The 13,393-nt window shown below is 28.6% G+C and overlaps 2 protein-coding genes across 4 annotated transcripts; one reads left to right on the top strand and one right to left on the bottom strand.

The window, feature by feature from the left end:
• Positions 1 to 443: 443 nt before the first annotated feature.
• LOC111897639 (uncharacterized) lies at positions 444 to 5,177 on the bottom strand. 3 transcript variants are annotated; one of them, XR_008224421.1, is made up of 7 exons: positions 4,929 to 5,176; positions 4,744 to 4,815; positions 3,981 to 4,014; positions 2,285 to 3,812; positions 1,917 to 2,007; positions 997 to 1,180; positions 444 to 748 (listed from the first exon to the last, which is right to left on the bottom strand). XR_008224421.1 is itself a non-coding variant. In XM_023893600.3 (6 exons), the coding sequence occupies exons 1-6, from the start codon at positions 5,006 to 5,008 to the stop codon at positions 1,178 to 1,180; spliced, it is 1,773 nt and encodes a 590-aa protein (XP_023749368.1). In that variant the 5' UTR covers positions 5,009 to 5,177; the 3' UTR covers positions 981 to 1,177. The 3 variants fall into 3 exon arrangements, 2 of the variants coding, with proteins under 2 accessions (XP_023749368.1, XP_023749367.1); XM_023893600.3 differs by lacking the exon at positions 444 to 748 and having other exon boundaries at positions 981 to 1,180; positions 1,952 to 2,007; positions 4,929 to 5,177; XM_023893599.3 differs by lacking the exon at positions 444 to 748 and having other exon boundaries at positions 981 to 1,180.
• Positions 5,178 to 9,256: 4,079 nt separating this feature from the next.
• Positions 9,257 to 11,480, top strand: LOC111897644 (uncharacterized). Its single transcript, XM_023893604.3, has 9 exons — positions 9,257 to 9,493; positions 9,581 to 9,664; positions 9,834 to 9,943; positions 10,023 to 10,073; positions 10,161 to 10,304; positions 10,542 to 10,631; positions 10,760 to 10,866; positions 10,946 to 11,030; positions 11,227 to 11,480. The coding sequence occupies exons 1-9, from the start codon at positions 9,382 to 9,384 to the stop codon at positions 11,323 to 11,325; spliced, it is 882 nt and encodes a 293-aa protein (XP_023749372.1). The 5' UTR covers positions 9,257 to 9,381; the 3' UTR covers positions 11,326 to 11,480.
• Positions 11,481 to 13,393: the final 1,913 nt, after the last annotated feature.

Genomic DNA, 13,393 nt, shown 5'->3' with positions numbered 1-13,393 from the left:
AAATCATACCCTATTTTTATCCTCCATCACCATTTAGCAAGAAAAGCCAAGTTCATCGACTCAAGAAAGCTAACACTAAGACCTCCAACTGCTTTCGGTTTTGTAACCACATCCCAAACAACCCAATTGATTTTTCTCTTGTCGTCATCTCCTCCCCATAAAAACCTCATTCTCAAGTTATCTAACACATTAATAACTTTTATAGGAGCCTTAAAAAGAGAAAAATAACGAAGCGTGAGACTATTAAGAACCGAGTTTACAAGTGTAAGTCGACCTCCAAAAGAGAGACTTTTCACCTTCCACTTGAATAATATCGCCTTAAATTTGTCAATCCCCGGAACCCAATTTTTAACACCTTTCATATTAGCCCCAACCGCAACGCCTAAGTAAGTAAAGGGGAGGGAAGTGGACTCATATTCCATCTTTTCTAACTCACAAGACATAGAAAACCTATATTTCTCAACCCATTCAACTCACTCAATTTTTAATAAAAATCATACAAACTAATTTACAAAAAATTAAAAACATACAAAACTAATTTAAGAACATATAAAATTATTTTTGGTACAAATCTTAAAGCATAAATACTTAATAATGCATGGGTTGATAAATGGTCGAACAGGTTCATAAACCCGCTTAGATGACAAACCGCTTGACCCACTGCTTGAAGGAATGGAGTCTTGGAGGTACGGATGGTCCCTCCATGCTTTTTTGACATGATACTCCCCCCGTTTGACCCACTTAAAAGCTAGTTTTTTTTTTCAAAAAAAAAAAAAGAAAAAACTACTTAAATTTACTTTTCAAAAACTTTTTTTAAAAAATTTCAAATATACCTTAAATTTGTTATAAAAAAACACATTCTTCTAAATGTCGTTTTGTTATTTTATAAATTCCAACTGGCTTATCAACTAGTTTTTCAGCTATTACGCCGAACGAAACACTAATACCAAATAAAGTTTGCATGTATTAAGTCTATCAAGTAAAAAGAAAGAGCACCTTTGCATTTATGGACAAAACTACACGCCCAAAGCAAATTATGTTTAATCATTTCCAAATTTACATGGCAATCATCACAAAATTGTTCCTGATTCCTCAAATGTTGTACCAAAAGTATAGATTCATCATCAGCTTCTTAGATGCTTATTTACAACCCATCAATTCCTTTAGTCTATCTGCTTCACTGGATAACATTTATTTTTCAGGAAAAAGAAAAACTTAGACATATAAAAATTATATACAAATAAAAGATAGTATAACGATATAACATCCATAGATATGTTTAATAGTACAATTAGCAAAGCCTCCCTGTGGACTTTTATGCAAAATAATTTTTTTGATTTGGTGTAATACTTGAAAAAAGAGAGGTTTTGAAGGTTTTTTTATTGTATATTACTAGTAACAATTGTCTCCCCCTAAAAGTTATTTATTTGCAAAAAGGCAAAAAAGGTGTAGCTTTTTGCCTGTAAACAAATATAATAACCTTTGTAATTTGTTATACATCAAATCTAAAAACAGTTTAAATGCAAGAAATACCAATGTACTTCTACTTTCATTTATTTACTCTACATTCCTTTCTGCCTATTATAGCATTGTACTTTGAAAAAACTACCCAATTATAGCAATGTCATCCGAATACAAAGTTTCTTTCATTGCTATAATTGGATAATATTTTCCAAAGTATATTGTCCTAATAAAAAAAATTGAAAGTACAATGCTATAATTTGGTAATTTTTCAAAGTACAATGCCTTAACTAGCAAAAAAACTGGAAGTACAATGATATGAAAGTAGTTAGCTATATATACAAGTAAACAAAAGTGTGTTGCTATTTCTTGCATTTAGCCTTATAAAAACCAACAAAAAAACGTTTTATGATCACATTCATGTCTTCTGCATTTCAGTTATAAAAAGTGTATACCTTTTAGGAAAAGAGGGAATTAGCTCTTCTACTACCTTAATCATGATTGAACAGTCATCTTCCTCATGAGTAGTTTTTTCTTTTCTTGCAGCTGCCAACAATGATTTAAATATATTATTTTATTAAATGGATCAATCAAATAAAGTCATAAATAAAAGGCAATCTAACACCAAAGGATTTGTTTAAGGTTATTTAGGTAGTGTTTGGTATGATGAATTCGGAGAAGGAATGGAATGGTTCATTCCATTACCTTTTCCATTCCATTCTTTCTTCATTCCATTCCATCTAACAAACATACCCTAAAAGATAAACTGCAAAAAAACGAAAAGGAAAAGGAAGTGAAGATAGTAGTTAGAACTTAGAAGTACCTTTACTAAATTTTTTATTTAAATCATTGCTTCCACTTTCAAGATAACATAAATCACTGGAATTCAATTCACATCCTTCGATTCGTGCAAAATCACCCAACATACGACCAATGACACAATACGCCACCATACTCACCTCATCACTAGCAACTTGCACACCAAGGTACCGATTTCCACAAATACCCCTATCATCATCAAACACTAAATTCCTTTCCAAACTTAAATCTTTATCACAAACTCGATTCGTTTCCATATTTCCAAAGCTCACCAAGTGATATGGCATTGAATTTGTAACTTTCAAACTATTCAAGGAATCCGATTCCATCAAACTAATTCCCGCCATGGAATCGGAATTAGCCAGTTTGATCTCAATCTCCTCGGTACTTCCTACTTCTTCATTGAAATCACTGAAATTAGACACATTATTTTCCATATGTTGTTCATTATCTTCACAAATATCATCACCATCACTTTCTCCATGATCCTCCGTGTACACACCAGCAAACTTTAGGTCAAAATCATCCTCCGGGATCACATCCCACAAAACTTGCTTCATAGAAGCACTCACGTTCAAAATACATTCCACTTCTTCATCTACTTTCATTTCCACCATACGTTTCTTTTTACCTTTAGGACTTTTCTTTATAATAGCAAGAACTTTAAATAAAGACCGTGGAATGTTCTCAATATCACTACACTCTAAAAGATATTCCATCAACAAATTCTTAACCCGTAAAGGCGAATCAGATAATTTCACATCAGGGTCGATTATAATTTGTATTTTCTTTAAAAATTTTAGTTCAATATGGTCAACTAGTTTGATACACATTGCAATCTCGTTTTGAAGAGAGATAATTTCGGGTGAAAATTGAATGAAGTTAGTTGCATAGTGATATCCTTGAATCAACTTTAAAGTCAACCCTGCAACTTCCATTGCTTTTGCTAATGGTTCTTGTAATGAATCTCCTTCATTAAGTTTCGAAAGGAACCGTAAACACTTAACTCTCAATCGCTTGATCAACACGTCGCGATTCCATCCGGATCTTTTTGGGATTAACTTCGGAATGTAATCTTTGACTCCACGGAGTTTTCGATGCATGGCGGAAAGAGTTTGAAGGGGTAAATCTTCGAGTATGCTAAGTATCTTATAAACAGCGGAATGGGAAGAACCGGAATCGGGAATGAAACGGAATTCGTGATTCCAACGGAAATTTTGTGGATTCTTGAGTAATGATAAATGATCGTTGGATAGTTTTATCTTTGGGGTATTGTTTTCCAAGAGGTGTTGTTTGATGATTTGTTTCATTTTCCAACGGGTTTTTTCAAATTCAATGGAACCACTTGTCAGTAGTTTGGCAAATTGGAAAAGGCCTTGATTTGTCATATCATCGATTAGGAATAGAAGAGTTGTAATGTCTGTAGGTGAATGAATAAGTTGCATGTCATCATGAAGAATTTGGTATTTGTTTTTGGATTCAGGTTCTTCAACTAGCTTTTTGACAAAAGATCTTATAGTTTCATAGAATACCTGAATGCAAATATTGAGAAATATCAGGAGATGTGAATAAAAGATTGTGGGCTATAAATGAGGAGGAAGTGGTAACATAATATATATTATTAGAAAATTTTGCCTTCCGCTCCTAAATTATAAAAAATAACCAATAATAATTTCATCATCAAAATTAATAACACTTACATCATCTTCCCTAAGTAGGTATTCAGGTATGGGCCTGCACACATTAAAAGATGTTTTATAAATGAGTAACCAACATGGAGAGGGGACTAGTAAAGACACTTAGAAAAGGGCAAATTTGTAAATAGTTTGAACTTAATAGGGAAAGCCTCATTTCTCTAACTTCTCTATTAACTCAATCTTTCTGAACTAAGAAAAAAAACAAACAAAATGTATATAGCTTAGCAGGTTGAATTTTGTACTTGTTAACTCTATCAAACATGCTATACACATAAGTGTTAATAATCAGATTTCAATAATATAACTTGCAACAATGAGTTTTTGGTGCTTGGGTAAGGGTAGACTACTTCTGCATACATTGTACACTTATTTGATTATTTAAGTGTCAATAATCAGCTTTCAGTAGTAATATACTAGCTGCAACAAACTAATTACCAAAAGTGTTGAGTAAACTTGCTTTACCATTGTTTTGTCTATTACTTTCTTAAATAATTACAAACCAAAACCTCACTCAACACCATCAAAAATGATGATAACAATGTCCAAAAACTATCTGATGTTAGAGATGCTGAATGAATGAATGATTTGATATCAATATATCATATCACTTTCAATATCCATGTCTAAACTAACCGCTCAATATAGAACGTAGAACTAAAATTTGAACTAATAAGTAGTCAGATAGAGCTTTGAGAAACATAATAGCTACGTTTTGACTCAAAGTAAACTCACGTTAATAAACAGAACTGAATCCTATCTCTCGTACCTTTCAGGTTGAGATTTAGATTCTTTTAGTTTGCCAGCTTCGTTTCCGGACGTTGGTAATCCGATTAACCACCTTGTTTCATGATCAGAAATAACCAGGAATTAGAAATTATATGAGCAAAAAGAAAACAAAGATAAAGCAATTGTTGAAGAAGATGTGGAGAATAAAGCAGCTGAAATACAAACCTTCTCTTGTTCCTAAGCTCCTTCTCTTGAAGATTAACTTGTTCCAACAACGATTTACAATCTTCGTACCAGAATTCCATCTTAGCGATACAAAAAACAAAGGAGACGTTGCTCAAATTTCAGATTTGTACGAAAAAATCGTCAGAAACAGAAATCCAAAAGGTGTCTTCAGGGGTTTTTGGGCGAGGGTTTTACGCCGAAGCCGCGCCAGTGGAGTACTGGAGTTTAGGGGTGTTTGGGAAATGAGTTTTGAAATTATTAGTGGGTGCTTTTAAAATAGCTTATTAGTTTTTTAATTAGTTTTTTATTTTTTTAATTTTTTAAAAGCTAATAAACTAAAAAAGTTTTTTTTTTTTTTTTTTTTTTTTTTTTTAAATAGCTTTTTGAATAGTAAAAAGTTAAGTTAAAACTAAAAAAAAAAAAAAAAAAAATAGTTTTTTTTAGTCATTTTACTCTTAAAAATCAGTTTTTCTAATCCAAATTTTTTTTAAAAACTATTTTTTCTAAAAGTCATAAGCTAATAAGCTAACTCAAACATACCCTTAATTTTTTTATGGCTTTCTCAAAATCTTTTTAGTATTTGAAAATATCAAAAGGTTTTAGAAACTTTTTATTATTGAGGTTTTTTATATAAAAAATAAAAAATTACTTTTAATCTTATAATTTTTGTTGGTTTTGTTTATTTTGGTTTATATATTTCATGATAATAAATATTTTACATCATGGTTATATCTAAAATATTAATTTTTCTAATTATATAATTTATTTGATTAAATATATCTATATATATTAAAAAAATAATTTTCAAAATGATACAAATATAAAATTTTAAAATATAATTTTAATATGTTATTCAATTGTTACTTATTAAAATATTAATATCAACTAATGTGATTTTTCAAACATATTAAAATATTAATATCAACTAATGTGATTTTTCAAACATATGGAGATATTATTAAATTTTAAAAAATTAAATGAAAATTGTTTATATAATACATTTTTAGGGTTAATTTCATAAATTACTTTATATTTTGTGTTTTATGTAAATATATTTGTTAAGGATTTTTTGGGGTTAATTTATAAAAGACCTTATCTTTTGTGTCTTTTTAGGATTAAACATAATTTTTATTTTTTCTCCATGAAAAAACCTTATATTTTTTGAATTTTTTTCCAATTTGGTCCTTTTAGCTATTTTTTTATTTTTTTTTATAAAATATGAGGGGGTTTTCAGAAAAAAAAAACTAAAAAAGTTGAGGATGTATTTCAAAACATTACAAGTTAGGGTTTTTTGGAAAAAATGAAAAAAATATATATATAAGGTAGTTTTCATGAAAAAAAATAAATATAAAGTTTTAAAAGAAAAAAAAACACAAAATATAAGGATTTTTTTATAAGATTAACTACTTTTAAACATTCGGATTTCATAAATAATAAAAGAACTTAGGACTATAAGCCAATGAACAATGCACATGCACAACTCTAAGGACAAACGAATTCCAAAAATCACAAGACAAAGGCATCATCAGGTAAGCTGCAAATTTCAGTTGTTCAAAAAAAGATAAGTTTTCAAAAGTTATATTTTTCAGAGGTAGAGAGTGTTTACTTTTTTAATTAGAATTGATGCCCCTTTATCAATAATAGAACCTGAAAAAATTTAGGTCTCTTATAGGGGAAGAAACATTTTCTTTGGACGAAACACAAAAATATCATAATAGGGAGATATGGACAACAATATATGTATTAATTTTGAGAATAGGAGGATGACGACGACAGTCAACTTTTTTATACTTTTAGAATGGATCTAAAAGAGATTTTTTTTGTCAGTGATAAATATGGTATGAACGAAAGAAAAAAGCGACAAGTTAAGTAAAATAAAAAAGAACATTAGAATAGGAGGATGCAGACAACAATCTGTCTATTAATTTTCATAACAGAAGGATGGTGACAACAACCAACCTTTTTAATCTGTTAGAATCGATCCAAAAAATAATTTTTTTTATTAGTGATAAATAGGATATGAACGAAAGAAGAAAGTGATAAGTCAATAATCCAAATGAGAAAGCATACATATGCACTAAAATCGAGGAAAGGTAAACGGATTGGTGAAGTTGGACAACTTCGTAAATAAGGCATAAAGAAGACATTATAAGTAAAATCATGCAACAGATAAATAAAAGAAGGAATGTTACCTCGTCAAACAGTTGGAATGGTAAGGGAAAAGTGTAGGTAGAAAGCGTCGATGTTTGAAAAAACAATGAAGAATTTTTACTTGTGGAGACAAAGATAAAAAGTAACAGCGTTCCAATAGAAAGAAAATGAAATAAAAAATTGAAAAATAATCCATATATAAGGTCGGCTATATTAGTATTAGAAGGAAATGATTGGAAATGAAAAACAGGAAAAGTAAACGATAGAGAAAATAAAAAAGAAGACAACCGATATGCAACAGATACATAAAAGAAGGAATGTTACCTCGTCAAACAGTTAGAATGGTAACGAAAGTGCGGGTAGAAAGCACCGATGTTTGAAAAAACAATGAAGAAATTTTTACTTGTGGAGACAAAGATAAGAATTAATTGCGACTTAATAAGAAGAAAATGAAATAAAAAATTGAAAAATATTCCATATATAAGGTCGGCTATATTAGTATAAGAAGGAAATGATTGGAAATGAAAAATGGGAAAAGTAAAAGGTAGAGAAAATAAAAAACAAGGCAACCAATATGCAACAAATACATAAAAAAGGGAATGTTACCTCGTCAAACAATTGGAATGGTAAAGGAAAAGTGCATGTCAAAAGCCCTGATGTTTGAAAAAACAATGAAGAAATTTTTATTTGTGGAGACAAAGATAAGAAGTAACAGCGGTCCAATAGGAAAAAAATGAAATAAAAAATTGAAAAATATTTCATATATACTCGTTCCCGAGTTTAACAAAAGAAACGAAAAGAAGAGAAAAGAAAGCCACGAGAGAAAAGAAGAGAAAGGAAAGGAAAACAAATTTTTCTTTTGTGTTCTCGACTTGGAGAGAAGTGGAAGGAAAATGAATCATTTTGTTCTTTCTTTCCAAATCCTCCCAAATCGGAAGGAAAGTTAGGAGGGAAAGTGATCATCCCATTTTTCTCCTTTAATGAAACTCGGAAACACTAATTTCTTTTATTTTATTCTCATTTCCACCCATTTCCTTTCATTTCTCTCGTTAAGTTGAACTCAGGAACGGGGTGACTATATTAGTATTAGAAGGAAAGGAATGGAAATGTAAAATAAGAAAAGTAAAAGGTAAAGAAAAGAAAAAAAAAGACAACCGACATTTGTATTTAGAATAGGTGTTGTTTGTTTTTTCTGAGACAAAATGTCTGCAGTCTGAAAAAAGAAGACTGTTTGTTTTTTTAACATATGCGGGCTACTAAAATAAACTGAAATCTAAATAAACTGATTTTTTAAATTTCAAAGTGATTTTTTAATATTTTTATGACTTTGTTATAAATAATTAACGAATCTATATCAACTTTTATGTATTATTTATAAAAAAATAAAAATAAAAATGATGTGAATTAACGTATATATTTGATAAAAACCAACAACTTTGGTTGTAAAGTTATAATTAAACATTATAATTAGTTATCAAAGAATTAGATACATAAATGGATGAAAATAAACTTTGATTTTTCCAATTAAATCCATTAAAAACGTATCATAAATATTTTATCGGGAAATTGACGATAACGTATTAAATAATGTTTTACAAAATCTGGCAAAAAAATATAAGAATATATTATGATTTTTTTTCATATTTATATAAACAATTTCAACGACTATTATTGTAATAAATTTTTATTTATAAATTTGTCAAAAATATTATGTTTGTATCGTCGAACGTTTTTTTTTAAGTTTTGTAATTTTTTTTCAAATTGTTTATCATTAATAAAGTTGGAAAAAATATAAATTAAAAAAAAACTTGAAAAAAATAAAGATACATATGTTTTTTTAGGTTAGAAAATGTTTGAAGATGTCAGAAGACTTTGGTCCACTTCTGCGCTAAGAAGTGGGCGCGCAGACATTTTTAGGTCTGCAGTCTTCAAAAAAACAAACATTTTGCGAATGCTAATATTTGCACGTGGTCTGTGCGGCGCAGACAGAAGAATCTACGTTGATATGCAGACAAAAAACAAACACTACCTAAATATAATTTGTTGAGGTTGTAACTTGTAAACGTTATGTTCGACTCACACTCACAAGAGGTTGGTGACAGTTAAATATTTTGAAACTACGGGGGCCAAAAAGTACAATCCGCAATAGTTTTGTGCAATTATCCTATTTCCACAGACTCCTAAAACCCTAACTGGTGCCCGCTACCTGCAAACTTCAGCAAAGAACACAAAAACCCTATTTTCTTCGATACTGTTTTAGGAGGAGAAACTGCAAGTAATTGTCTGTGTGTAAAGACAAAGTATGTTGCGAAGGAATGTGAGGTTGAGAAGAGAGTATCTGTATAGGAAAAGTTTGGAAGGCAAAGAGCGTTTGCTTTACGAGAAGAAACGCAAAATCAAACAAGCTCTTGAAGGTTTCTTCTTCTTCTTTTTGGTCGAATGATTACTGTTACTTCTTTGTTTCTGTTTGGTTAAGTTATATAATCTTGATTTATGCACAGAGGGGAAACCAATTCCGACTGAGCTCAGAAACGAGGATGCTGCTCTTCGCCAAGAAATCGACCTTGAAGATGAACGAACTGCAGGTGTGTTTTCTACCCTTCAAAATCGATCTTATATCTGAAGTTTGTCCATTGAAAGATGTCATACGCGATTGGGGTTTTAGATTCATAAAAGACGTTGTATGATTTGGCATCTTAAGATGCTGTATCAGAACACGATAGTAACATTGTCTTCTATTTTTCTTCAATCTAGTTCCAAGATCAACCATAGACGATGAATATGCAAATGCAAATGAAAGAGATCCAAAAATCCTACTAACCACATCTCATGACCCAAGTGCTCCTCTTAAACAGTTCGTAAAGGTTTGCCATTTGCTAAATTATTTTCTTTTTCTAGTCATATTTTGTGGAAAAGCAGTTTCTTTAATGGCTCTAATTGCAGGAATTGAAGTTTGTCTTTCCCAATTCACAACGTATGAACCGAGGTGGTCAGGTTAGATAAAAAAAATTTAAACATAGATTGATTCATCATTTATGCCAATTGATTGTTGAAACTTAATATATTTTGGTGAATGCACAGGTTATATCTGAAATAGTTGAGACTTGTAGAGCACATGACTTTACAGATCTTATCCTTGTTTATGAACATCGTGGTGTTCCTGATAAGATTGTTATAAGTCACTTGCCTTTTGGTCCAACTTCTTATTTTCAAATCCTCAATGTGGTGAGTAATTAAACTTCTTTTTTGTATTATTTTGTTTCCATAATGCAAGAAATAGCAACACACATTTTTTGTGTTTTATAGCATCCTGCTTTCTTTTCTTTCTATTGCAACATTGTACTTTCAGTTTTTTCTTATTAAGCCTTTTTGTACTTTAAAGTATTACCTAATTTTAGTGAAAGTGTGGTTGCTATTTCATGCACTTAATTCTTGAATGCATATTCTAATATTTTTTTATAGGTTACAAGACATGACAATAAAGACAAGAAGGAAATGGGAACTGTTTCTGAGGCTTATCCACATCTGATTCTTAACAACTTTTCAACCAAGGTATACAGCCACTTGTTTTTCCTTATTGACTTTAATTTCAATTTCTTTTAATTTCAACAAGGTTTCTTGGGTTAGAAATATATATATATATATTTTTTTGACATATTATCGTTTGTGTGATTGAATAGATTGGTGAAAGGACTGCAACCATCTTAAAGCATCTCTTCCCAGTGCCTAAGCCTGATTCCAAACGTATAATCACTTTTGCTAATCAATCAGATTACATTTCTTTCAGGTAATTGCTTATCATGATCTAAATCAAATTAATTAAATGTAACACTTTAAAAATAAATAAAACTTACACGTTTTTACAGGCATCATGTCTATAGGCAAAGTGGAGGTCCTAAATCGATTGATTTAAAGGAGGTTGGACCTCGATTTGAGTTAAAATTGTATCAGGTAACATATCTTATAAAATCCTATTTTTATTTCTTCTTATTACAACATTTTACTTTGAACAAATATAACCAATAGTAGTAGCATTGTCATCTATATACAAAGCAATTCTCACTGTTTTAATAGGAAAACATTGAAAGTACAATGTGGAATGATATGATTGCATAGAAAGATAAACTTTTTCCCTGTTTTGTTGCAGATAAAGCTTGGAACAGTTGATCAAGACGAAGCACAAACAGAATGGGTGCTGAGATCCTTCATGAACACCTCCAAGAAGCAGAAAGTTTTAGGCGAATGAGAAAAAGATTCTAATTGGCCCCTCGTCTTTCTCGGGTTGTCATTTTTGTCTTGATTTTGATAAATTGTTTTCAGACTGTTATATGTATGTATCATTTACCTGATATAAAAACTTTTAATAGTCCTAGTGTTTCTAATTTATGTTTTTTTTTCCCATTTCCTTAAGTGTATTGTTCTACCTTTAAAAAATTATTATATTTTTTTAGTCACAATACTCTTAAAAAAAAAAAAAAAACAGGGCCATGAAGGTGTTTGCGATTAAATATATGATATTGACAAAAGTTACAACGATATTGACATGTGAATGTTATATATAATATTCTATTCAGTTTTTGAGTTTCTTTGTTATGTTCGTTTTCTCTTTATAATTATAAAAAATATATTCACATGTGCATTCAAACTAACATTTAGGTTTCTGCATCTCTTTGCTCTCATTGATCTAATATTTTATGCATATATTTCATTAATTACTAACTTATATTATTATATGTTTGCCTACGAATGTATATTTTTATTAGGTTTTTTGTTAACCTACAAGTTTAATGTGTTTTGTCGTTGGAGATTAGAATATTATCAGCTTAAGCATTCCTGTTTTCTTTGTAATTTAGGAGATCTCATTTATTTACTAGTTATTCTTCTTCTCATGATTATTATATCACTAGGCGAATGCTCGCGCGTTGCGCAAAAACATCTGTATAGTTGAAGTCCTTACAAATATATGATTTTTTTAAATACAACAATAACGTTGTTGTTAAATTTGATATAATAATTTGTATATACTAAATTGATATAATATATTGTTTATTTTGAATTATATGATAATATATACATTTATTATAACTTCATAATCTTAATCGTTTGAATGACTTCCACCCGCGAGTTACACATGAATAAAATTAAATATAATATATGATTTGATGTTATTTATAGTTGTTTTTATTGTTAATTAATTTTTTAAAATTTATTTGCTTAATGTTTTAATTTCTATCATTATAATTATTTAAAATATCAAACATTGTTTTTTTATTTTAAAGCTAACAATATAATCATTTATATAGAGTTGTTTTTAACTATTGTTATTGTAAATTATTTTAAGCTACTTATTTGAAAACTTTTAACGATTATAAAAATATATTTAAGAAATATTTTAGTAAAATTGAGATTACAATTTAGTTTTTGCTTTTATCACTACAATTTATCACTTTTAAGTATTTACAAAATATTCTTTAGTTTTTTTAAATGGAACTGAAATTTATATTTGAGTTGACATTGTAATGCGCAGAAACACCTATATAATTGAAGTTTTTACAAATATATATTTTTTAAAATATAACACTAACGTTGTTGTTAAATTTAATATAATAATTTGTATATTAATTTGATATAATATATTGATTATTTTGAATTATATGATAATATATAAATCTATTATAACGTCATAATCTCAATCGTTTAAATGACTTCTACTCGCGAGTTACACATCAATAAAATTAAATATTATATATGGTTTAATATTATTTATAGTTGTTATTTTTAACTAATTTTTTAAAATTTATTTGTTTAATGTTTTAATTTCTATCATTATAATTATTTAAAACATCAACCATTATTTTTTGATTTTAAAAGTAACAATATAATCATTTATATAGAGTTATTTTTACCTATTGTTATTATAAGTTATTTTAAGATACTTATTTGAAATTTTTGAACAGTTATATAAATACATTTGGGAAATATTTGAGTTAAAGTGATATTACAATTTAGTTTTTGCATTTCTCACTGTAACTTATCAATTTTTAACTATTTACAAAATATTATTTGGTTTTTTTAGTGGAACTGAAATTTCTATTTAAGTTGAAACTGTAATGTTATATTTAAGTTAACAATTTAAATATTTTGTCCAAACTGTTCAAAAATTATAGCTTTAAACTGATAATGGTTTAAATGCAACAACATTTTAAATCTAATAAATTAAGTATAATATGTTAAAATTTTAAGAAATAACTTTATAAATAGAAGTAAATATATTATTTTAAAATTGAAATTTAGTCTATTTATGATTACACTTT

The sequence above is a fragment of the Lactuca sativa genome, chromosome 5, assembly GCF_002870075.4.
Source record: "Lactuca sativa cultivar Salinas chromosome 5, Lsat_Salinas_v11, whole genome shotgun sequence".
In the NCBI taxonomy this organism is placed as follows: Eukaryota; Viridiplantae; Streptophyta; class Magnoliopsida; order Asterales; family Asteraceae; genus Lactuca; species Lactuca sativa.
This window is presented reverse-complemented; position numbering and strand designations above follow the sequence as displayed.